Here is a 25424-nt window from a genome sequence, read left to right as displayed (position 1 = left end):
GCCCTTTTGCGTTCCGGTTGACTGTGGTCGCCGTTAACTGCGCCATCAACTCTCGGTGCTTGCGTCAGCGCATTGTCGCCAGAGAGCCTTTGTTCGTGCCCTCTTCAATTTACAATTGTCCTGTGTGTTGTGCTCCATGTTAGCTCCTGCCGTGTGTGAGGATTGTGACCCTAGACAGTGCCGGTCGCATAGCGGGTGTGCCTGGCGTTTCTCTGACTCGAATATGCCCTTCTCACCTGTACGGCCGCAGGTGCACCGCAAGAAGCGGGTCGTGGCGCGCGTCCGCTGCGAGAACATCAAGAACGACTGCCCCAAGCCCACCTGCGACGAGCCCGTGCTGCTCCCCGAGCGATGCTGCAAGACGTGCCCCGGCGAAGGTGAGTGCGCCGCGGACACTCCGTCGAACGGGCTTCGCTCTGTGGCTTCCGTCCACGGCCGCTGTGGAATCGACGCACGTCTCTTTTTGCCCGAGCGAAACAACAGGGTAGCGGAAATGTGACGGATGCTCGGGTAGAGGTGACGCATGAACATAATACAGACCGGTATGCAGGCATGCTAGACCAATGGTTGCTCCAACTGCTTCAATAAAAAAAAACGCTACTTGTCATCTCAGTCCGAAGAACGGTGAGATGACATGATAACAGCGTGCAATTATATTTCACTTGATAATAGCCTATTTATTACAAAGTGCATATGTCATTTAACAAATATAATCTTTCTGTAATATCCTGGTTTTGAGACTGCAATCTCTGGACAGCTACCGTCATGTGCTCGTGCTGACCGCGCTAGCGTTTATCGCGTCTCGCTCTGCGTCCTCGTTCTCAGGCGCTAGTTGTGATGTGCTCTCTCCCTCGGAGCACCAGCTTTCTGCCTTGAATGCGTACGCTTTACAGCAGACAGTGACACTGTCTCGTAGCAGCTACTGCGCATTTTAATTCAAGGTCTGATGCAGCCATAGTGAAGACCCACAAGAAAAATTCAACCTACAGGCAGAGTTCCCTTCGACTACTCAAGCGAGCATTGTCACAAACCGCATTGACCGCTGCAGGAATAAAACGTCGCAAAGAACATCTGCGAAAAGTAATGCTGCTCTCTCTGCATTTCTTCAGAAGATGTATGTTCGACTCGCAGCTGCCCCCTGTTACGTAATACATAGACGCGCACAACGCGAGCTCGTTTTGTCCGGCGCCTGATGCGCCCATTTGCTCGCACTCCCGCCACACACGACGGGCAGCAGCGTTTCCTTTGCGCTATAACCGGCACCCATTAAGCGCCTCTGGCTCCGCCCGCGGCTTTGACCAGGCCGGGCGTTGCTCGTGGCCGCGTTGATTCCACTTGGTCCTCTCGATGTCCCGCTGCAGTGGGAGGTCAGACAAATGCCTTGGGTTGCCGGACCTGGTTTAGTGGAATCTGCGATTGCCCTGCACGACACGCCTTTTCTGTGCACTTTCAGAAGGACAGCTGCGCATGCCGTCCGGGGCTATTACCGCGTTTCACAGTTGCCCTTTAGGAGTACACTTTGCCTTGGTCGAGTCGATTTAGCCAAATTTACCGGCGCAGAAAATCAGGGTGGGTTTTTATGTTTTTGGCCAGTAATCCGTGTCACGTTGATAGGTTCTAGCCACTCGACAGCGTGGGAGTTTCAATGGATCGAACGCTGTGCATTACGGATGACAGAGACGCGCGCGTGTCAAGTTTTCATGAAAGTAATTAGGTGTCGCTGCGAGTCTAGCTGTACGAAAACTGAATATCATGATCGATGTCTATAGCTCGCTCGCATGTCAAACGTTGTGATACAGACGCCCATTACATCTCCGCCTTTTATACGGAATGCTGCGCATGCGACGTGCGGTTCGGGTGACAAAGCGGCGTGCGGCGAGGCGGCGACGAGGAAAGTGGCGCAGCTGTGTGGTTTGTCTGGTTACCATGGTATCGGCGCATGCGCACAACTGCTCATCCGCGTGACGTCACGCTCGGCTTCGACGGTGGAGCGGGTGCGCGGCCGCGGTGATGGCGAAGCGCACGCCGCACCTTGCTCCTCTCCGGTTGCCATGGTAACGGCGCATGCGCACAACTGGCCTCTCCCTTGTACCGCGAAATGCTCGACTGGTAGCCCAGTATAGCTCTCGCTACAAAAAGGAAAAAGAAATGGCAGCGGCTTAACTTGGCTAACCCTGGAATTGAGCGAAAAGCAAGGACGCTTGCTAAGCGTCTGAGGTTCGTCCATGGCAGCTCTGCTACACGCTCGCGACAGCTGTTCTGTATATACCCAGACGGCCACGTGGCTGTGACGTGGTATCACATGGTCTTACGACACCCCCATCATGTGGCTTCACATCACCCCATCGGATGTTCTTAAGGTCAAACCGATGGTCACCCCATGTTAAAGGTCAGAGCTCAACTAAAGGCCATATGTCAAGGTCAATGGTTCGACACCATAACTGTAACGGTCATACACGGCTAACGTGGTTGGGCTGAAGGTCGTTCAAGGTCATTCTCTGGCCTACACGACAACTGCTTTACCTAGCGTAGTGAAGCTTTTCGCTTAAAAAAAAAGCTGGCGGCTTACTTCTGGTAGTATGCACCATAACGAGAACAATGGGAATCCCTTTGTAGACCCTATTTTCGTCGCACCTTCTGGAATGCGCCATAGATGCTGCCAGCTACCGCATTGTTTGAATCGATCTCGGCCAGCTGTTCGTGGCGGAGTTGGCCCGCTTTTTTTTTCTGCAGTTTTAAAGACGCGTTCGGCACCCTTTGTATTCGGTCGCATAGTGCTGATGCTTACGAGCGCACTTTAAACCACGTTGTATTCCCAATTCTCAATAAGCCTGCAGCTCTTGAACAATTTACGCGATTGCGATGCTGAAACCTTGAGTCGGATTCAGCCATGAAGCTTTCAAAAGACGCAGAACAGCGCCGTAAGGGAAGTAATAAATGAATTACAGAAGGAAGCGAGAAAGACCTACCAGTGTGGAAGGCTCCGGCGTAGCCTCAGTCAGCCGCGGCACCTCTTTCTCTCTGTCTACTTTCACTCCCACCTCCCTAAGTGCCCTTTCTCCCTGTCCTCTTCACCACGCCAGCTGTGCCTGCGGTCAATGCGTCCACCGCGATATGCGACGCAGCTGCGGAGCTCAGTGCCGCGCGGACGAGTTGCGAAGAAGAGTCGACGACGAAAGTTTGCGAAAAGCGTAACGGATTGGGCAAGTTGGTCAGGCATGCTTAACGGAATAATGGCGCAGATCAAGTGACGGGACTGCAGGAGAGCACACACAAGGCGCTTGTGTGTGTGCTCTCCTGCAGTCCCGTCACTTGATCTGCGCCATTATTCCGATTGCGAAAAGTGTGCGCCGTTTCGACGGCAAAGTCGACAGCACGTTGATATACGAGCTGAACGTGCAAGGTCGCACGTGCTGGCTCATTGTGGAAATATGGGAGGGTCCAACTTCCGCCCCCGCACTCCCACTCCGCGGACGCAGCGTTTCCGCTCGCCAACCGCGGAGGGGTTCGTGCTCGAGGGAACAAAGGGAGGGACGAGAAAGCTTGAGCACTCATATGCTATTATACTTGCAAATAATACGCAGAGCGGGCCAGCTAGCTACAGGACATAGATGAGTCATTCCTCGGAAGTAGAAGGCTACGTAAGAAGGGCTTCCTACTTACCGGCTGGAGAAGGGGCTCGAACTTCGAGGTATCGGTGGCGTACATTTGTATGCGCCGACAATGGCGGCCGGGTCTTCCCGTGCGTACCGCATTCTTGGGGCAAAAGCATCCCCGAGCCTTTGCTGGGGACGGTGACGAGAGCGCGCGTTTGCTGCGCTCGCTTCGCTGCCTGGAACCAGAAGTTCAGCGGCAAGGCATGACTGTTCTCCGTGCGCCTGCCGCGGAAGGTGACGAGAGCGTGCGGCTGCAACCGCTCACGACGCTGACCGGATCCCGAAGAGACTCTCGTCGGCTTCGCGGAATTCCGCGTAACCTTCGAGGTGGCGCTCCCGTCGCTGCTTCCGGTTTTCCCCCTGAGGGGTCTTCCCTCCTCGCCCAGCCGGTGCTGTCCTGACGCACGATGGTGAAGATGGGTCGCGTCGAAAAGAAGGGGGGCTGGGGGGGGGGGGGGGGGGGGGACAGGTTTTCCACATCACAGAGCGGCAAAGCCCAGTGGCAAAACGAGTTCGAAACAGAGAGACCAAGCCAAGTACCTAAACGTGCTGGAAATAAACAGGGCAAAGTCAAGTAGCTAAACGTTTGCGAAATAGCCATGCAGCCATGCAGCTCACCGAAGCCATGCGTGTGCTAGGCTGACCTTACCCGCCAGAAACACCGCTAATTTCAACCAGTATCAGTATCGCTGTCATACATGTACACTTCCTTTGCTACCTTGAGTTTGTTGCAGTTAAGTTTGTAGTCACCGTCATTTTTTTTTACGAACTGTAACAGCTTTTTTCGTTAATTTCTGATTTTGTTCTCTATTGCTATCCGCCGCGGTGGCTCAGTGGTTAGGGCGCTCGACTACTGATCTGGAGTTCCTGGGTTCGAACCCGACCGCGGCGGCTGCGTTTTTTATGGAGGAAAAACGCTAAGGCGCCCGTGTGCTGTGCGATGTCAGTGCACGTTAAAGATCCCCAGGTGGTCGAAATTATTCCGGAGCCCTCCACTACGGGCACCTCTTCCTTTCTTCTTTCACTCCCTCCTTTATCCCTTTTCATACGGCTCGGTTCAGGTGTCCGACGATATATGAGACAGATACTGCGCCATTTCCTTTCCCCCAAAAACCAATTATTATTATTATTCTCTATTGCTTTTTGGCAATACACAGGCGTTTCCTGCGAGGCAGAACTAAAATAGGCCTCCTCACTGGCCCCAACCCGGCAGGGCGCAGAATCAGTGATGTACCAACACAAACAGCATACGTACAACGCATGCACTCAGTGGAGTGAACAATTTAAACAAGCACATGGAAAGATTCGTAATAACTGTATCCGGAGGCGGAGGAAGAAGAGGAAAGGCAGGAAGGTTAACCAGTCACTATCTCGACATCTCTGAAGTTTGACCTTTCGGGAGGCGTGGCATTGTTTGTAGGTCTGCAAACATTGAGTGTGTGTCGGATCCTGAGCAGCTTGCGTGCACTAAGGACATTGTACGTGGAGTGGACCCGTCATCTTCAATACAAGAAATTTTGGAGGAGTTCCAGGATGCCGGGGCGGGAATTATTTCTGTATACCGCTGCTCTCGCTGCTATCATCGGGGCGGACATCCTCACTCATCATGCATGGTCTTCTTGTCGACGTCAAGTCTCGCCGTCTTCTGGATTCGACCACTCGCCTTAAGGTCAAGGGTTTGGTTTATGGGGGTTTAACGTCCCAAAGAGACTCATGCTATGAGGGATGCCGTAGTGAAGTGCTCCGGAAATTTCCACCACATGGGGTTCTTTAACGTGCTCTGACATCGCACAGTACAGGGGCCTCTAGAATTTCGCCTCCATCGAAATTCGAACGCCGCAGCCAGGATCGAACCCGCGTCTTTCGGGTCAGCAGCCAAGTTCCATAACCACTGAGTCAAGTTCAAGATAACTTTATTGCCGTCGCTGTAGACACCCCTCCGCTCCCTCAGTCAGACCCTAGCGGTCCTCCAAGTTAGAGGGAGCCCCGCAGGGGGACGTCTTTCGCAAAGCGTCCCGTGCCAGGGGGATTGTTCGAGCTTGCTGCTCCGGAGCCCGGAGGAGAGCATCTCAGATTTTTTTTCTCTGTGATTCCATCAATATGCCCCGGAGAATCGGGGCATTTCTAAAAGAGGTGATACTGATTAGCTGTTATCCCGCATTTGGTGCTGAACTTTGGAGGTTCCCCTCCCTTCCCGTATAAATAAGGTGGAAAGAATCGGTTGGTTTGTAATATTCTCCTATCTATGCACTCCTTAGGTGTGAGAAACCGATCTGGATGTGGGGGGAGGCCTAGTCTGTCATCCCTGTATTCAGCCGTGATTTCCGCGTACGTGTTGAGCGGGTCCTTCGATCCGGGTAAGGGTGATTCTTCGGCCGCCCGGGTGTAGATATCTCGGGCGAGGCTGTTGGCAGCCTCATTGCCTGGAATCCCCTCGTGAGCCGGGACCCATAAGATGGAAATCTCTCTATCCAATACCGAAGCGATCCCCCTATTAAAGTTTCTTACTGCTATCTTGCTGTCGCAAAATATGAATTTGGCTTTGGTGCGCCTGCAGGCTAACGCCAGAGCGGCCTATTGCGCTACGAGTGAGTCTCTAGTGTTGAGGGATCCGGTGACCACCGTTTCGTAGACCCCATCGATTAGTGCCATTACGGCCGCCCAACCACTGAGCCACCGCGGCGGCAGTTCACGGCTTTAAGATTTGCGCTATTTCGTTGCTGTGGTATTGCTTGGGGTGTCACCGTTTATGTCACCGCTCTTTCGCACGTCACAAACCGGTCTAAGCGCAGTTAAATCACCTGCTAATTTTTTCTCCAGCCCCAGCGATGGGAAGCGGCTCGCCGTGGGCACCGTCCGATGCAGCCTCCTCGCCCGGTCAGATGTTGCTTGTCATCACGAACGCCGAAAGCGGCCGCGACTCACGAAAAAATAACAACGAGGTTAAAAATTTATTCGGTCTTAAAACCCGCCGCGTCAAAGTCTTAAAGGAGCGCAGTAGCATTGACTGCTACTGTTAAGACTGCTAATTGAGAGGATTCCTGGGCAAAAAAATGTGGAGAATATTGAGTATATGAAAGATCCAATTGAATAATTCTGTGCAGCCTTTAATCTCGTGCAAAACGTATGCCACAGAAAGAAGTGAAGAACGACATAAACGGGAACGCACGCAACGGCGAGAAAGGGTAGAAGTGGGTAAACTGCCATATTGCCCGGCACTACCAGCAGCTTGGTCGGCTGACTCGTTACCGACAATTCTCGATTGACCTCGGGTATGAAATAAAAAAAAAATGGGAAAGAGAAGACGAAAGATAGAGATCTTTCTTAATGGAATTTCAGACGACGTAACTGAAGTCAGGGCAGAAAGCAAAGATAGAGAGATATTCTGAGCAAAAATGAACGGTCGTAGAGGGAAGGTTTTGATAGCATAAGCAGCAGCAGATTGAAAGGCTACAAGCTCAGCGGCATAGGCACTAGAGGGCGGTCCCGCACAGAGACGATGAACGTATAGAATATTTTGTGTTGAGCTAAGAATAACAAAGGCGGCACCAGCTGAGTGATGAGGGAAAGACCCCCGCTCATCTTTGTTTACATTGTATTATGATTTCCCTAAGCTATCACGACGACAGTATGTCTCATGTGTCCAGTACATTTCTTCCTGACAGGTAATGGATTAGGGTACACAACAGTCTCGATGCGCGCAGCACAAAACGTGTGTGGCGTTTCTGCGTCAATCGCTGCTGGTGTTCGTCGCCGTATACAGAAGCGGGAAAGCATGGTTGTGCTGAAAACAGCCTGAGCACCGGCCCGTCTTGCAATTTTCTTAAAGTTTTGCTAAATCTGTTCAATGTAAGGCACAGTTATCTTATTTGGGCTCTTCGCACTCACGTCATCTTCGGATATGTGTTTTCATGTTTTGTGAGCACTACTTCGGAAATCAAATGTCCACCGGATACCCCGCCTCAGCAAGGCGGCCTATTATTCACGAAGGCTACAAACACGACCTTTTGATGCAATTCTGAAAGCACAACATGACTGCGCTCCTTTTCACGGATTTCGAATCTGCCTCAACATATGGGGGGGGGGGGGGGGGGGGGTTGACTTCAATACCCCGGGAGCAAACGCCCGAGAAACACATCCGTCTTTGCGCTGTTTTGTTCGGTCATGAAAAACCAAGTTGGGCAGACAGTTCATAATAGCAGGCTGCAAAAGCGGCCTCAACCTGCAGTGCCGCCAAATATGCATGAGAGGCGCGAGGGGCGCTACAAGGTCCCATTCTCGTTAGCTCCATTTGTCGTACGACGGCCGTTGTTTCAGAATGCGCGCCCCAGCGCTGGCGTCATCTGCCGCAGCGGGCCCCTTCGAAGATGGCACGATGCTGTGCACTCACATCAAAGTGCGGACGTTAGAACATTCGCCTGAATCGGCAGCCAATGGGAGTTAAAGCATTTCATGCTTAAAAAGAGAATGTGCAGCTGTTCGTATCGCTCGCGATTTCGCCATGTTCTCAGGCCGTTTCTACGAAAGATGAAACCTAAGGTTTGACGACACCTCGTAGGTTCATGTCGAAAACGAATGGTCCGCCCACCAAAGGTTCTTGTTAAAATGTTAGACGTTTCGACTTCCGCGCGTAGCCCTGTTCACTAAACGGAAAGCGTGATGCATGGACGACGGCAGCGACGGTAATATTTCCCCATGTAGCAGCGCGAACGCAAAACAGGAAGAAGAAGACAGGACAGAATTCTGAACTTCCAATTTTATTTGACGAAAAACTGGACCAGCACTTATATAACGCACCAGGTAAATGCCCACAAGGTGGAATAATCAAGGCGCGCGAACGAACTGGGACCCGCAGGCACATTTTAGTAAAACTTGGGTAGAAACCTTGGTGCTGGGCTAGTTGGTTAAACATTTCTTTGAAACAAGTCAGCGCTAAGAAAGACGAACGCAAGGCGAGAGAACGACGACACGACACGGATGAGCGCTACAGCAACTAAATGTTCTGCTTGAGGGACAGAATAAAACAAATCTTCATTATCAACAGAAAATGCATAAGTGACCTGGCGATTGCCCTCAAGGTAATCTGACACATTTTGGGACTTCCTTGTCTCGAAGGGATCATCTACATTGATCAACGCGAGCTTCTTTAATAGGAACCGGCTAACGCATTGCTGCCATCAGCCATTTTCGCTGATGATCGTTATGAAGGGTATGTCAGGTTTGCGAGTCTTAGCTGTGAAGATGTTCAAGCAGTTTCCTCCTCTGCAGTTACTAATGTCATTAGCTAAAGAAAACACATTCGGGTCCTTGCAAAAATTCATCAACTTAGTTTTAACATGCACATCGCTTTTTCTCACGCGTGCAAAGTTCTTTTCCACGGCTTGCGGGGCTTTTCCTTTGTAGGCTTTTTGTTTCATGAGGACGAATCCCCCATCTTTTCCAGCTTGTAGTGAGACGACTTGTTCGTCTTTGAAATAGTTAACAATTCCATCTAAAACACGGCACGAACGACGGTTAGCACCCCCTGAGGCACATCTCGCGAGGCAGTCAACACCCTCAAGCAGACACCTCTCTACACCGTCCACTTTTTTTTGGACAATGTTCCTATTAGCGGCGAGCAGGTCGTGCGGCGGCACATGAGGCTCAAGGACATATTTTGGCCCTTTTCTGAAAACTTCCTCAGAGTTCCCAGGAATGGAGACGTCCCTAACAATTAGCACTGATTTCCGGGATACGCTCTGGCGTTTTTCACCATTTCTGAGAAGGTGTTCAAGAATAACAGACCAATTCACCTCGGTCATTTGGCCCTCTTGACACTTAAGGGAGTGGTACATCCGTGTAGCAAGCCACTGCGGGTATTGACTACAGCATGCCACGCGTAGCCAGTCCTGGACCAGTCTTACTTGACGCCAGACCTGAGCTCTGAGAACCTTGCACAGCCTTTTAACATGGCCCCAGGAAGGCTTGACTGCTCCCGAAGAGCGCGACGAAAGCGTGACAGGCACACTTCGCATGTTGCTCTTTCGTTCTAGCCGTGTTAATTGTTGGCGCTCATCCTTCGTATCGCTAACCTTTTCACCGTTTTCTCGCCTTCTCATTTTTTTTAAAGCAAAAATCGCACCCTAAACTCTGTTTTTACATTTCTTCCAATTTTTTTTTGTCATTCACGCGCCCTCAAACCTATTTTTTCATTCTTTTCTTCCTTTCTTTTTTCCACGTGTCATTCGCTCTTCATTTGATGGAACTCATCGTATAGTGTGCTTCTTGTTATCCTTTGATGCCCTGGACAACGTGTGGGTCCCAGTTCATTCGCGCGCCTTTATTAATCCCCCCGGTGGGCATTTACCTGGCGCGTGTATATATAAGTGCGGGTTCAGTTTTCTTGAAATAAATTTGGAAGTTCAGTGCTATGTCCTACCTTCTTCTTCCTCCTGTTTTGTGTTCGCGCTTCTGATATATATATGGATCGCAACCAATCGGCAGAGGGTGTTATTCTTTCCCTACGTAGGCAAGATGTCTGGGTCGACTGAGCTTCATGCTTTCTTTTGAGTGAAGGAGGGTTCGAAGCCAAGAGAGAGAGAGAAATCCTATTATTACAAAGGAATTTGGGCGCGCCCCCTGGGCCTCCGCATGACCGCACTGCACTCAAGTGTTTATGCTCCTAAGGTTCATAACAATGGCAACCCTGCCGGTTGCGATGGTCTGCACGCACATCCGGGTGCTCCGAGCGCAGCATGGTCACTCAGCCATCCCAGCTCCTGAGGTTCCCGCGGGGGAGAGAGAGGATGTGGAGGGAAGTGGAACCTTCGATCGGCGTTTCTTTCCCGTTCGACTTCATGCGAAACACAGTCGTCGCGCTACAAGTGCTCGCAAGACGCGGCCAATTTTTTGTTCCACTCAACGAGGTACACGTGAGAGAGTCATGTCCCGCGCTTTACCTTGCTTTTATCTGTTTCCCTCGCAGACTACGCAGACTTGGAGGAGGGCTTGGCGTTGCGCAAACTCGAATTGGACGACGAAGACAGAAATTCGAAAGGTGAGCCCAGTCTACTTCTTAAAAGGTGACGCACTGGTGGCGCAGTCAAATTGGCTTATCGAAGCTTTGCTCTCTTCCATTATCCTCTTGATAATCTATGAGCCGTGAAGCATTCACGCGACAACGTTAAGGCTCCCGTTATGCTCGTAATCCGGCGTCTTCGTCGGCGGATTGTGAGCGAAAAATCCCCGGCGGAGCAACCCAGGCGGGCCACTTTTGTCACGCGACCTTTATTTTTTTATTCCTTAGTTATTTAGTGGATACCCCGCCTAACCCAAGGGCGCTACAGCAGGGGATCTGCAGACTTGAAAAAAAAAAACACCTTCATTTACGCAACACACTTGATCACCTGAAAGCCGATTCCATTCGCTGATGGAACAAACAGAAAAGGAACTGACATACATTTTAGTTCTGTCACTGTATTCCGAAATCCTGAGACAACGATCAGCTCGAGCAGAGACATAATGTGTGCTTTGTAAGTACATTTCCTTCGGAATGCCGGCTTTGTCGTCATACATCTAATACAAGATTTTAAGTTGTAATTTTATGTGTCGAAAGGAAAGTGTTTCCCGCCCTAATTCATTTTTATATCAGTGCAGCTATTAGTTCTCGAGTGCCGACACAGGACAGACCTTGCTGCTTTGTTTCGATTTTTTTTTCAATTTTATTGCTCATTGTTGTTTTCCAGGGGTCTCATACGGCACAATGCATTCGAGCAGTGGTCGAACTTATGTTAAATAGGGTGTTGATTTCAAGGAAGAAGGTACGTGTCTCAGATTTTGCTGTATAATGTTTAAGATCCTTGGCGGCTTTTGAAACCACGGTATCAGCATGCATATTCCATGAACAGTCGGCTGTGAATGTCACACCTAAGTATTTATGCTCAATTTCTGTGCCACTATATTACTGTTGATGATACACTCTTAGGTTAGCTCATTTTTTCACGTGTAGGTCAAATGTTTTAGGCGAATCCCCTAATGTGAAGCAGAATTGTAATAATGGAGTAACTACCCATTGACATCCACCCGAGCGCTGCCATCCGGCTGCAAAGGAAAGCTATACAGCTTTCTGAGAAACTTCGCAGTTAAAGAAAAATTAATCCTGGTTCGGGGTTCGAACCCGGGACTACCGCTTCACCGGAGCAGTCGCTCTACCAACTTAGCTAACCGGGACGGCAAGCCTATGGTAAGGCGAGAGCGAACTAATCAATAACTTGAATTGGGAACAGTGTTGGTCAAATGTTTAGGAGAATCCCCCAAGGCGGAGTAGATTTGTTATTGTAATAAGGGAGTAACGTACGCGGAGATTAGGGAACTGCGCCACGTGCTCACAAAGGGAGAGCGAAGGCATGCTGGCAGTCACCCCTGAGGAAGGGACCGAGTGGTTTGCGAAACGTTGGGTAAAGTTAAAAATATTGGTTGGCGTCAGTTTTCTTTCAACTATCTCAAGAACCCAACCAGACGGACTTCCGTTAAAGATGTTTTCGTCCAGGGGCAAAAAGATATTTGATAAGCGGGTGTCTGAAAAGGTACACACGCCTCACGAGAGCGGGATTCTCCCGGCTCTGGATGAACACGTCGGCTCGCTGCACGCTTAATTGTTCACGCTGAGAGGAAAATGACAGCCTTTAGGGAGTAATACATTGGGAGGAGTGTTCTCAATGGCGGCGTTTACATGAACTCGGTAGAAGTTTGAGTCCACTTTTTAAGGGAGGTAAAAAAACGAGAAAGAGTAAAGGACGAGTCGCGCCTTTCCTTTTTAAAACCCACTCTTTTCTCTTGAATAACCGACTCAGCCCGCACTCCGTCGAATTCATGTAAACGCTGCAAATGGTGGATTTAGTACTCTTTAATAAGAAAATCTAATAAGAAAAGGACAACACAGAGAGCCACGGAAAGAAAAATGATAGGTGTAACGTTAAGATACCGGAAGCGGGCAGAGTGCGTGAGGGCACAAACGCGGGTTGATGACATCCTAGTCGAAATCAAGAAGAAGAATTGGGCTTGGGCAGGGCATGTGATGCGAACGCAAGACAATTAACCACTGGTCCTTAAGGGTAACAGAGTTGATTCCAAGGGAAAGTAAGCGTAACAGGGGGTTGCAGAAGGTTAGGTGGGCGGATGAGATTAAGAAGTTTGAAGGCAAAAGGTGGATGCAGCTGGCAAAGGACAGGGTTAATTGGAGAGACATGTGAGAGGCCTTTGTCCTGTAGTGAGTGTAGTCAGGTTGATGGTGATGAATAAGAAAATCTGCAGGGCACACGAAAAGCGATCTTGGTGCGTGATAAGGTTTTCAGAGATCTCCTCGTTTCACTGCCTCACGTGACGACTTTCCTCGCGCCCGACTGTGCCATCGGTTAACAATGGGCTTCGATAGCATATCACATGTCCTGGAGATCGCCAGCATAGTACAACTCGCAACACAGGAACACTCTAGAAGCACGCCGCCTACCGCCTTCTCCAAAACCGCGTGTGCACCGGGGACCCCGCTCACCGGAATATCGTTCGGGCTTCTGCTCACATGTGCCTTGAGGGAAATGAGGCATTTGAAGCCGCTGCCCGCGCGCTCTCTCACCGGGCATTCCGCCCGACCCCGACCATCAGGAAGTCGAAATCACTCGGGCTTTTTTCCTTCAGAGACATTGTTTTACTTTATCAGTCTGGCCACGGTCTTTATCCCCGCCCGTGTAAAGGTCTCTCAAAGGTGGAGGAGCGGGTTTTGCTCCGCCTGTATACTAATACTTTGTTGTGCCCGCGAGCTCTCAAACACTTCTACCCATCTTTCTCGGAAAGCTGTCCGCACTGTGCGGAGAGGTCTTCGGACATCTACCACATGGTGTTGGTCTGGCCCTCTATCCCTGCTATCCCCCCTCACCTCAACCCCACCCGGGAGGACTGGGAGGCGGCCCTGCTCGGCTGCTCTGACCTACAGGCCCAGGGTTGAGCGCGCCCGGGCAGCGGCCAGCGCCACTGTGGTCACGTACTAGGAACCCCACCTAGTGTTTGCGAAGGCCGGCCCTTTAAGAGTCGGTCCAGTCGTACCTCCCGGCACGTACTCTTCTCGAGGCAATAAAAGTCTTTCACCATCACCACCACTCCATATCTGGCGCTCACCGCTGCTCGGTGCTACCTGCTGCACCAAGCCGTGTGTGGCAGCTGAGGTCGCTTTATGTCACCGGGTGACGTGAACTCGCGGGCGTTGGTTGCTGCGCTCGTTCAACAAGCGCGCGGTTTCCAAGTGGCGCGCGAAATACCCAGACTTTGCTCAGTCACATCGCCAAGGGCAATCGACTTTTCGAAAGTAAAAAAAAACTGATATGACAAGTACTAATGGCCAGCAACAAAGCTCTCATTGCAACCTACACACCCGACTGAAACAGCTAAATCGATTCCGGCGTTTCCTGACGTCCGCATCACTGTAGTATTACTATGCCACAAAAGCGCTCTTCATACCTCAAAGGCTATGTTTTTAAATGTTACAGCGGCGTGCTCTGCTGAAATGCCCGCTATATGAAACCTGGAATGGCGCGTGTGCAAGCTTCACGTGACCTCCAACCCAAGTGATGAACGTCTGCCATCGCTGCATATTTACGAGTGCTGTGTCGGCCTAGCTGGCAGTGTGTAGAAACTTCGTGAGAAAGGCGGAAAACGTCGAACACAAAGGGAACACGAGCCGCTTTCCGTGTGTGTGCTGTGTTCCCTGCTTGGCCACTGCTTTCCTAAGCGCCCTCGCAGTTTGGGCGGATTTAATCCCCGACTGAGTTGCCTTGTATGGTATGTATATTCGGGCGCGCATCCTTCACTACGTGGTGCTGTGCTCTACCGAGCGCTTTCCTCATTATTCGTCGGCAGGGTACCCACGAGGCTTCGCATAATCAGGGGACCACGCGAATTCAATTCCTCCGAGAGAAAGTAACCTCGTTTCCGCATTCCCAAACAGGCCAGGCTTGGTTGGGAGCAGAAGGAGAATGCTCGCAAGCGGCGTTCAAAGCGTCTTTACTGTGGAGGGAGAGAGGCGGAATGCGCTGCGGCATTCATGGAATGCGCATTGCTCGCGGGCTGCCGCGCACTTCGTCTTTGTGCTCACAGGTCCTCTTCTGGGCCTGAACGGAGCACCATCTGCACGAACGTTTATATTTCTCGTAACCACAGTCATGTCCTCCTTTCATTGCGAACGACTCCTGCCCGATTCTCCGGCATCTCTCGGGACTCTAACATCCACTTCTTCGTAAATTAACCTTGTTCACGCGGCGACTCGCAAAAGCCACCGAAAGCTCCAACGCCTCATGTTGCACTTCTTGTTGCGAATAATAGAAAAGTTGTGATGTGCGATATGTTGGTGCATTCTCGCCAGATGCACGCGACTTGCGAAAAACACGAAAATTAGGTCGTCGCGACAATTAAATCTTTAACAGTGTTTCGGCTCCCACAAACCACAGCTGCTTGAATTTGTTAAGACTGCTGCAGCGTTTCCGCGATGATGAAAAGTGTGTCGAATGTGACTTAGTAGGTGTTGTAGTTCATTTCAGAAACTTTTTTTTTTCCTGCTCTGCAGGGCGTCAGCTAGCGCCGAAGGATCTTGCAATTATTGGTTACGCTGGTGTCATTGTTGTGCTAGGCAACAGCACTAAACATCTCCCTTTGTTTTGTATCACAGGCAGGTAGACATCTTAGCACCAATCAAGATATATCCAAGAGATATAACCAAAGTTAAAGCACTTCAGAGAACAGCAGTCAGATCCATATTTAACAAATAAAAAATAGCTGATTCGCCTACTGAAATAATGAGAGTAGAAGGAATCAAATCATCTCAGATCGTGCTAAACTCGCGCGGCTTAAACACATGTTTCAACTAAATAACTTTCAATTTTCAGTTTCAGTTTCAATTTCAATTTCAATTTATTTCCCATGTATACATAGTGAGGGTCGAGGGAAAAAAGCCAGAATTTGTGGCTTGACATGCCCCTCGGCCCCTGCATTGCAGGGCAGCAGGCAACATACACACACAAAAATAATCAGAAAAGAACATGAGGAAATGAAGCGTACACAAAAAAATGGTAACAAAAAAGCAACAGAAAAATATACTGCACAGAAAAACATGTCATTGATTATTCACATCAGGTCAACACTTTATGCAACGAAAGAGATAAGGAAGTAGTGAAAGCATGATGAAATCTAAAAAGTATCACATACATCCTGTATATTTTTGCGGCATGCTCGTGATACATCAACTTTTGCGGCATAAAACTTATTTAAAAGACGGGGCAGCGTGCTTGCTAGGCTATATGTACCATATATTGTGCGGCATGTTGGAATATGCCATAGTTCGCTGTGTCTGCTAGGGTAAACTTGTACATTTAGCGAAAGGTGTGCCGTGTCACGCAAGTAATTCGCATTTTGTCTTAGGTCCTTCTTATATCTTTCAGCCAGCCTAACATTATACATTTCAGATACTCTTACGGCCTTGAACTAGCGGAATAAGTCGCATGTGTTTATATCTGAACCGACGTTGAGTATTGCACGTAGAGCCTTTTTCTGTAAAACGTAAATCTTATTTTTATTGGTACCTGTAGTTGTTCCCCAAACCAAGTGCGCATAGTTTACTTAGGACATAAAGAGCGAATTATACAGGAGAAGTTTAACTTTGCATGGAAGTAAGTAACGATGCCGGTTAATGATACGTGTGACACGATAAAGCTTACTGATGACAGCGTTAACGTGATTATCCCAGCTTAACTGGCTGTTGAAATATGCCCCTAATATTTTAATATTGTCTACAATTTCTATCGTTTCCAGACCTAGCTTAAGATCGCATGGTAGAATAATGTTTTTATTTTTTGGTTTGAATATAATAGCCTTAGTTTTAGTTATATTAATTTTCAACAGGTTATTAAGGGACCATTGATGGAGTGCACTTAGTGTCCTATTTGCCTCGTTTATCACATCTCCACATACGCTTGATGAGAAGAACAGTGAGACGGCATCTGCGTACATAACACACTTCGCGTGCAGGCATTGATTAACGATATCATTTACATATAGGTTAAAAAGAAGCGGTCCAAGGATACTTCCCTGAGGTACGCCAGCAGTTACTTTTTTTTACTGAGTATTGACAGCTATTAATACATTTAAAACTGAACACTACTAAATGCATTTCACTTTCCGAAGCAAGATCAACGCGTCAAAATATTCAGATTCGTTTATTGAGTGTCAATTCCATACCGACTGCTTCATATACTAATTTTCCCGCTAGCAATTAGAGAATCGAACAGCCTTAGTTAATCCATTGCTAATTGCTCGTTACTGACAAAATTCATTATTGCTGTTGACAGCATGCGGCGTTATGAACTAGTGACTTCCCGATTTCTCTGCCCTGTTATTTATATACCCGTGGTTGCGTGTCTCTTTTTTCATTTTTAACTTTTTTTTCCACCTATGCAGTGTTGCAAGAACAACTACGTATACTATGTTAATGTCTTTGCAGTGTGCGTTCATAACTTTTGTTGTTTACTTATTGCCTCGTGTTCTAAAAAGTAGCGTTTATTTTCAGATTCTCGTATTCATTGTATAATGCTATTGACAGTAGCCTTTTTCATTTAATATTTCCCTGTTTACGTCACAGGTTTGTTGTATTTGCGTTTTACCATTTTTTTAACTTACCCACCTGTTGAATGTTTTGAGTAATATCTGACCGCTATCTTGTTAACCTAACTATGCCGTCTTGCCACAATTCTAATTGGGATGAGCAGTAGGAATAAAGAAATCAATAAATATGGTGTTCCACAAGGTTAAATTTTTGGGTATTCTGTTTTCTATAATTTATGTCGATAATATTGTCAATTAACGTATACACCTGACGCTCTATACTGTACGCTGATACCACCAGCTTGTTCTTTTCTGGGAAAGATTTATCCGCTCTCGAAGCCACCACGAACAACTGGTTAAATGAACTGTCATCTTAGCTCCGATTAAACGTGGTTTGTGTTCCGTCCGTGTGTCTAAGCGCTGTTGACCAATATGATGCGACATCAACCAGCACGACAGCTGGTCCTCGTCGATTAAACCTTCTCAAATTAGACAAAGAGGAAACTCAATGTCCAGTCTTTAAACCATGCAACAAGCCTTTTCATTTTCGTATCCAGGTAAAGTCCCAAGACTGCGAACTTTAGTGCGTTTCCGTTTATAGCGTGAACTAGTGTGCACGTTGGTCAAACATGATCTGTAGTGCAACAGCGCAACGACACGAGGCCGGAGGGAGAGGAGAAGCGCTGTGTCTCGCCCCTCTCTTCCTTTGGCCTCGTGCCGTTGCGCTACAAATCTGTTTATAAGTTCTTAAGTGTCCTTTGTTTAGAAAAATTGAAGCTGGGCACTCCGTGTAAATAAGATTCGCGCAGTTACCTGCTGGTGTTTTGGCGTTTTATACATAATTAGGGATATGGTTTCCAGCTGGCTTAAGCACCAATTATATTTTCTTTAGTTCATTCGCATTTGTGTTACTGTCTTTTAGTTTGGAGAAATAACATTACGATAAACATATACAGGCTTCAGGTACTGCAAAAGAAGAGCATTGCGTTGCATAGAAAGCTTACATATCCGATGGATCATACATTGCCCATTTTTCTTAAGCCCAAGTTCCAGAAGAAAAATGAAATATTTGCACTGAAACTTGCAATGAACATCCATTATAAAATTACCCGTGATCTGCAGGTTTCCTTTCTTGCTCATACCTGAAAAATAGCAACCAACAACTGGCACACTTTTCATCTTTGAGCAGTGTTCCTAAGGAAGAATAGGTTCGGCAGAGCCTGGCTGAGCCGCTGCAAGATTGATATAACTTTACCAAAGAGCTTTGAAGTCGTCCATCACTTGACCGACCTTACCGCAGCACTGCACGCCTGTTTGAAGGCGAACGTTTACAGTAAATATAAGACAGGCGAGTTTATATACCCCTACTAATCTTTGTACTGTTTGTTCATGCTCAAAGATGCCAGCATTCGGATTAATCATTTTTCTCGTGTCGCGAGACGCCACCAGACTTATCCCGAATCATCGCAGCTACGTGCAACTGCTTTTTGTTCCAGATTGTTGTAGTTGCTCTGGCAACTACTTCGATCGGTTACCTCGTTGGGTTCTTGTTAGGAGCGGCAGGCATTGTTCGCTGACCACCAAGCACGCTTGCTGCTATTGATGCCGCCGAGTCATTCGGTTCTTTGTGGGCACTGGTCCGCCCAATAAGCAGTTTCTTTTGGAAGCCCTTTTCGCTACATTTTTGACTGCCAGACTTCTATCACCAATACGTGACATCTGGTGGAGGTGCTGACTTGCAGTTGAAGAAATGAACGCGTTTTCCGACGCGCAGATCTCACCATATGCGAAGAAAGCGCGGTGGGCTTTCTAATGCGAAGTGTTAGGAGGCTCCTTTCACCGGTCTTGTCCGCAGTCCACCGATGACAGTCGCAGAATTCACTGTCGTAAGCGGCCACCAGAGGGTCATAGATTCCAGAGCTCGGCAATACAACCGGAACCTACATGCGTTCTCCGGCGTCCACACCGACACCTTGTCAACAATCAGTGAAAATCTACGGAAAATCACTGCGAGGTTGTCCGGGAGGAGCTTCGCCGACGTCTACTTTCGTCACCCTACGTCGCATCACTATCGGACTTCGTCCAGGAACAAGTCCGCGAAGTCTTGGGCGTGCCTCAGGCGAGAGGCTCGGCCGCAGAACTCCACGCAATTATTTACGCCGCCCAGGTACGTACTCAAAGACGTCCGGCCAGCCCGCACCAGGAGACATACGTTCCGCCCCAACTGCCACAGTGCCCACCCTTTCACCCACGTTTCAGCAAGGCCCGTCAAGACAAAGAGACCACTGGAGGGCCCCGTCGCCCACTCTGCTTCCACTGCGGTGAGACCGGCCTCAACCTCCGGCACTGCTCGTACAGTCGAATGGTGCTTTTCCTTTGGCGCAACACGACCACGCCAACGATCCCGGAGGATCGACGATTACCTCCGTCGAGAGGAATACGTGCCGAGCCGTCAGTCCCGCTCACTGTCGCCATCAACGGCACGCTTCACACCGTCAAGCCACAGCCACGCAGGGGCCGTCCGCAGAAGGTCCTCTAACCCCTCTAGGGGAACTACAGACAGAGCAACCTTTGGAGATTTTGCTGCCCACTACCGAAGCGCTGAAGATGCTCCACTGACCAGGCCACATGGAGACGCCGACACCCACCAAACCCGTGGCGATGGTGCAAACAACGCGGCACCATCACCACGGGGCTGACCTGCAACGTGACCATACGGTCTTAATGTCTATGCGTATGTGCCGTACTTCGTAACTAAACATTAGGCTTTCCCAGCTGGCTGTGCGACGTGAGTTGGGGCGCTGCTTTATTTAGCAGCCTCATTTTCCAGCTTATGCCAGATGGTAGCGGCTCGCTTTCTTCGTGCCGCTTACTGCGTCCGCAATCCTGTTCGCATTCGCTGCGTACAGTTGTGGGCAAACAATTTTATGAACGAGAAATATTTTCGCTTGGGAACTTAACAGCTGCCTTCCATCATAGGTCGCGAATGCTTTAAAAGAGCACGTTAAGCTCGTAAAAAAGTTTTTTTTCTTCCTCCGAAGCGGCGCATCACAGGGTGGTTGGGACTCTCCGACTCGACGCACGAAGGGTCGCTGCGGAGGGGAGGTCGGTGACGCGCTCATTACTCCGGAACAATGGCGTTTAGTCCGAGCGACCAGCACGGCACCGCTGCTCGGTCTGGAAGTGATCAGCGAGGCCGGCTCCTTTTTTTTAAACCGTACGCCGACGACAGCGCAGCCCAGCATAAGAGAAAAGCTCAGAATGGCGAGTCTGCTCATGGCCACTCTCTCCCGCCCGCGCTGGCTTCTTTGTTCCTTCTCTTTTCCTTCGTGTGCGCCTCTCTTTATGTTCCTGCTCTCCACTAGACGGCGCGCACGGGGGCAGCTGGCAAAATGAGGAAGTATGTGCTGGCGCATGAACCACAAAGAGAAAAAAATACATGTCTGAATAAAACAATGACCGTTTGCCGCGCAACGAGCGAGAATCTTGACGTCTCGCAGGGAGTGCTTTTCTTTGTGTTCATTTTATCCACTTCTACAAATCATCTCTTTCTGCCTATTTACTTAACTTCATGTTATTTTCTGCTATGTCTTTCATGGTAATTTCCTTTACTGCTTTCCACTCGTGCGATTCATTTATGTCTTTTACCTTTTTTATTCTTTCTTAAGTAAACTTTCTTACAAAGTGTCATTTTTATCCAGAACTATTTAATGTTTTTAATTCAATTTAACGCACCAGTGTTTCTTCAGCAAACATTTTTCTTCTACCTTCAGAACGTCCGAGTAGCGGGATTCCTGTCGTGGCCTCTCGCTGTTTCATGTCGGAATGCTCTCGCTTTGTTTGCTTTTTCCACCAGGCTTTAAAAAATGAAACAAAACAATCGAAACAAGCTCCTCTATGGACATAACACGCGTGCAACCTGTACATATATTAGTGTTTAAATAGATTATTTCTGTATAGTACCTCTTTCCCTATCCTTTCTACCTGTCCCCTCACCTCTTTCATTTCATTTCTAATAATAATAATAATAATAAAAACTTTATTTGCATCAAACGCACATGATGCCGGAGGCCTGCAGAAAAAGCTGTCATTAAGGCAGCTTGACAAGGCCGCAGGCCCCCACACTTAAAACTACACGTAGCGGTCAGCAATCACGAACAAATATATAAAACAAAGTGTGAAACAGCAAGCAAATGTTATTACATTGCCAAAAAGGAAATTTCCACAATACCTGACTGTAACAAGAGGGCACACAATTTCAACAAATCTCATCGCCGGAGATATAAAAGACAACATAGCAAATGAAAGTGATGGTTTGAGATTGAATGTTGTGAGACTATTTTGTTGTTTTGATGGTTTTTTCTTTAGTTCCTAAAGTAGTGACGAAGTTTGTTGAAAGTAATATTCTCGGGTTGGTATGTGTTTTTTATGCAACGTATTTGAAAGTCTTGGTAACCGGTTTTTTAACATTTGTAAACCATATGTTGTCCTACATGTTTCAACTTCCCATCTCTCAAAATGTCGCGTGTTGTGTGTGTTGGGATGATTTCTTATGTTGGCTATCTGGCGCAAGAAACAAGTACCATTTTTTATCTCTTGTTTGTATTGTTTGCACAGACAATAATCATAAGCCTTCGTAACAGGCATCACGGTATACATGAGAAATAATCGTCCCGAGGGAAAGCACATGGGGACACTTGCAACGGCACGTAGAAGCCTTTTTTGCAGAACATGAATTTTGTGTATATTGTATTGCGTCGTAGAAGCCCAAACTAAATGGCAATAATTAAGTCTTGAACAAAACAAGGTATTATACAGTAACATCATTACATTACGCGGTAGTACACTTGCGTTTAGATATATGAGGCCGACTACCTGCGAGAGTTTTTTTTTTTAAGCAGTTAATATGTGCATCCCAAGATATGGTCTCGTGAAATGTAACACCTAATGTTTTAATAAGGGGCACCATGGCGCGAGACGCTCCGGTCCGTCCCAGTCGCATACCTGACGAGCGCGCACGCGACCATGCCCAAGGTGCGCCCAATGGGCGTCCCTCCCTATTCGACGCCTGGCGGGAAGTGACGCTCGGCGAGCGGTGTGCTGCCGCCGGTGTGCCGGCGCGGGCAGCACGTCGCTGCACTAAATTCACGCTTCTCGATTAAAAGTAAGCTCATCTGTTGATATGCTTATATATCGAGTTACCGATATATCGAGCTATTTCGCAACCGCTTCGAGCTCGATATATCCGGGATCGTCTGTAATTGGCGGAGACTTAGAGGGAGGTGCGCTACAACGCTTAAAATTGTTGCAGTAATGTTCATTTGTTACATGTCCAAGCAATGTAAGAAGAATGTACGATAGCACGATACTGACATTATTAACAATTTGGTTATGCGTTGTCCCCATTGCCTTAACCTGAAGGCGTGGCCGTCCCGGGATGTTACTGCGCTACTTCCGGGATGTTACTGCGCTACTTCCTTTCCTCAAAAACCAATTATCATTTCTTTTCTTTGCAGCCAATCTTCGACGTCCTCCAATAATGAAAATCTCGAATAAGTAAATGTCACGCGCTAAGGAAGTCGTTTAAGTTTACAGCTCGTTTGGCAAGATGCTCACTTTTGATTTCGTCTTTCACCTGTTGATCTTGAAGTGAATTTCCGACCACCATTAGTACCATTGGAATAAGGTATATACCGTTGCTGTAGTTTTGCTGCACTTTATGCTCTACTTAATTTGGCAACGAGTGCGCCCGAAATGATCCTGGAGCAAAGGAAAAAGTTCCCAGCCAATTCTGACCAAAGCTAAAAAAAACAGTTTTCTTTACAGCTTGGCGAAATTTCACACAAAAGCTATGCGAGTTATTGCCAAACCCTTTGGAAAGAATTATAATTTTTCTTCCCCTTGTAAACAAGGGTGTCCTTCTGCGACGACCGGGTGTAGGCTAATTGAGCCAATGGGGGAGGGGGGGCAGTGAAGGCCAGTGGTCGCCGAGGAAGGTGTGCCAGCTGTGTTAGCAGGCGGGAGCAGTAGCCGGATTCTCACACGGATGACATGCGGCAATTGAGAAAATTCCTCAACAGTAAACCGGCATTCTGACGAAATGCTGTACCTTGACTGGCTCGGTGCGGTGTGCATCGCGTTCTTTGCAGTTTTCTACGTGCACGCCCCCCCCCCCCCCCCCCCCAAAAAAAAAAAATAATAAATAATTTAAACGTCTCCATTTTCTGTCGGTGTGTTTTCATGACCCACATGTAGAGGTGGAATGGGTTCACCTGCTCCTCAGTGTCACCCTTTCTACACTCTAGCCGGCGTGTGTTGGACGGGACTATGAAGGCGGAGGCATATCCGTCGAAGTCGTATTCCGTGCTGGGAATTACGCCGTGGTCTGGCCCGCGCACCCAACATCATGATTCGCGTCTCGTGAGGGGAAGACAAAGCAATTCGTGCCAGCTGGACTTTCGGGCGAACGCTCTTCCTTCTCTGACAATTTGCTGTATACGAATGTACGTTTCAATTGATATCAGTGGTTTTGTAGTTTTTGAGACACGGGCGCAATAACTTTATTTGTTACTGCGCGAACTGGTTAAAAGCTAAGCACAGCTGAAAGTAACATTTTTGCATGTAAAGAAATAAGTTGAACAATTATCGACTGAACGAGACTACGGCTTAGTTATTAGACTCGACAAGAGCCGTCATTGGTCGCAAATCGGACACGGTGCCGAGGAGAGGTGTCGTGGAGATAAGCTCTTTATTTTTATAAATTCGTCCTTAAGAGGAGTATTGCTACAGTTTAGGCGTTTCTGCCTTTTGTGTTCTTTTGGCTCGGCTTCGATGGTTGTCCGAGCAAACGATTTGTGTTCCCACGCGGCTTAAGCCCATTCGTTGATGGCTTTCAGTCGTGGCTATATCTCCGTGCACTAGAAACCCCTAGCTGTCAGAGCCTAGCGGTCCCGGTTTATGTGTCTTTTCCCGATGCCTGAAATTCTCTCGCGGAGACTTTTTGCGTGACGGGCGGACCTTGACAGATGAGTCGCTGTATGTATTAGCGCATTAATGGCCGCTTTGCTCCGATGGTCATTGCAGTCCTTAAAGGGACGCTCACGATTGTCCGGCACCACAGGACGCATTTGTGGCAGAAAAAGTGTGAATCCAATCCATTCAAACTCGGGACGTCTGCACCGAAAAGGACTGCTTTCAAGTAAATTGTGGTGTAGCTTAGCCTCTGAGATCGGTGCCCGAAAATTGGTGGTGACGACATCTGTATCTCGTTTTCTGCTCCATTCTTGCTTATGAAATCTTCGTTTTGGGTGAGATTGGTGTCTTTGTATACCCAATGTCTGTAGAAGGCGTTATTACCCCATCAATGCAGATAATTTTAAATTTGTCCCGAGTGTCCCTTTCAATGCTGGAACAGAAAAACGAGGGAAGATGGTGAGAAAAATGGAGTGGCGGTGGCCGCAGTGGTCGACTGTTGCTATAACGGAGTTGCGAGGAAAAGGCTGCTGGCGGATTTGTTCCACTGTATAAGGTAAAAGATGTTATCCTGTCATTTCACTTCAGTATGCTACACAAAGAACAAATGTCGCCATTGACCGCCTCCCCACAATGCGACAACGTGACTCACAGCCTTAACCCCCCCTCTTCCCCCAGCCTTTTCACATCACAGCTTTCGTTCTTTTCATCGCCTGCTCCCCTCCATGCGTACTTAAAGGCGCTAGCTACTGCCCCCAGTCATGAAGGAGCCGAGCCGGCTTGGAAACGTTTGGTTTCAAATTCATATTTTTGTTTGGAAATGTGCAGAGTTTTTTATAAGTCTTCAAACCCAACCAGACAGGCAAATCTGTCAAAATGTTTAGTTTTCGATGTATGAAAGCAATTGGAAACTAAATGAAATGCGTTAAAGCTTTTCGATTGATCCTAATAAGTAATGTGCTTACTTTGGTGATGGTCCCAGACAGCATATTCATGCTAAATTTTAGGTCAAATAAATGTGCAGTAGATTATGGAATGTGTAATAGAGAGCCGAGTACGGAGTTAGCTTCATTAGGGTGACTCGCTATGTGGGTGGTCCGAGCACGGAAGGGGAATAATTTGATTCCTAAATACCTAGAGCTAAAGCGTGTCTATTAAGGCGAAAGCCTTTAATGG

The 25424-nt window shown here is 48.2% G+C and overlaps 1 protein-coding gene across 2 annotated transcripts in view; it reads left to right on the top strand.

The window, feature by feature from the left end:
- LOC144120427 (dorsal-ventral patterning protein Sog-like) overlaps window positions 1–25424 on the top strand; it is a 287843-nt gene that overhangs the window by 129008 nt on the left and 133411 nt on the right. The window contains exons 3-4 of one of the 2 annotated variants that reach the window (XM_077652796.1): window positions 251–377; window positions 10621–10692. In XM_077652796.1, coding sequence (XP_077508922.1) covers window positions 251–377; window positions 10621–10692 — 199 coding nt within the window. The remainder of the gene's footprint in view (window positions 1–250; window positions 378–10620; window positions 10693–25424) is intronic. The other variant, XM_077652797.1, reaches the window with a different exon arrangement.

Source organism: Amblyomma americanum, chromosome 2 (genome assembly GCF_052857255.1).
Source record: "Amblyomma americanum isolate KBUSLIRL-KWMA chromosome 2, ASM5285725v1, whole genome shotgun sequence".
Taxonomy (NCBI): domain Eukaryota; kingdom Metazoa; phylum Arthropoda; class Arachnida; order Ixodida; family Ixodidae; genus Amblyomma; species Amblyomma americanum.
The sequence above is the reverse complement of the archived record's forward strand: the minus strand, read 5'-3'. Positions and strand labels throughout refer to the sequence as shown.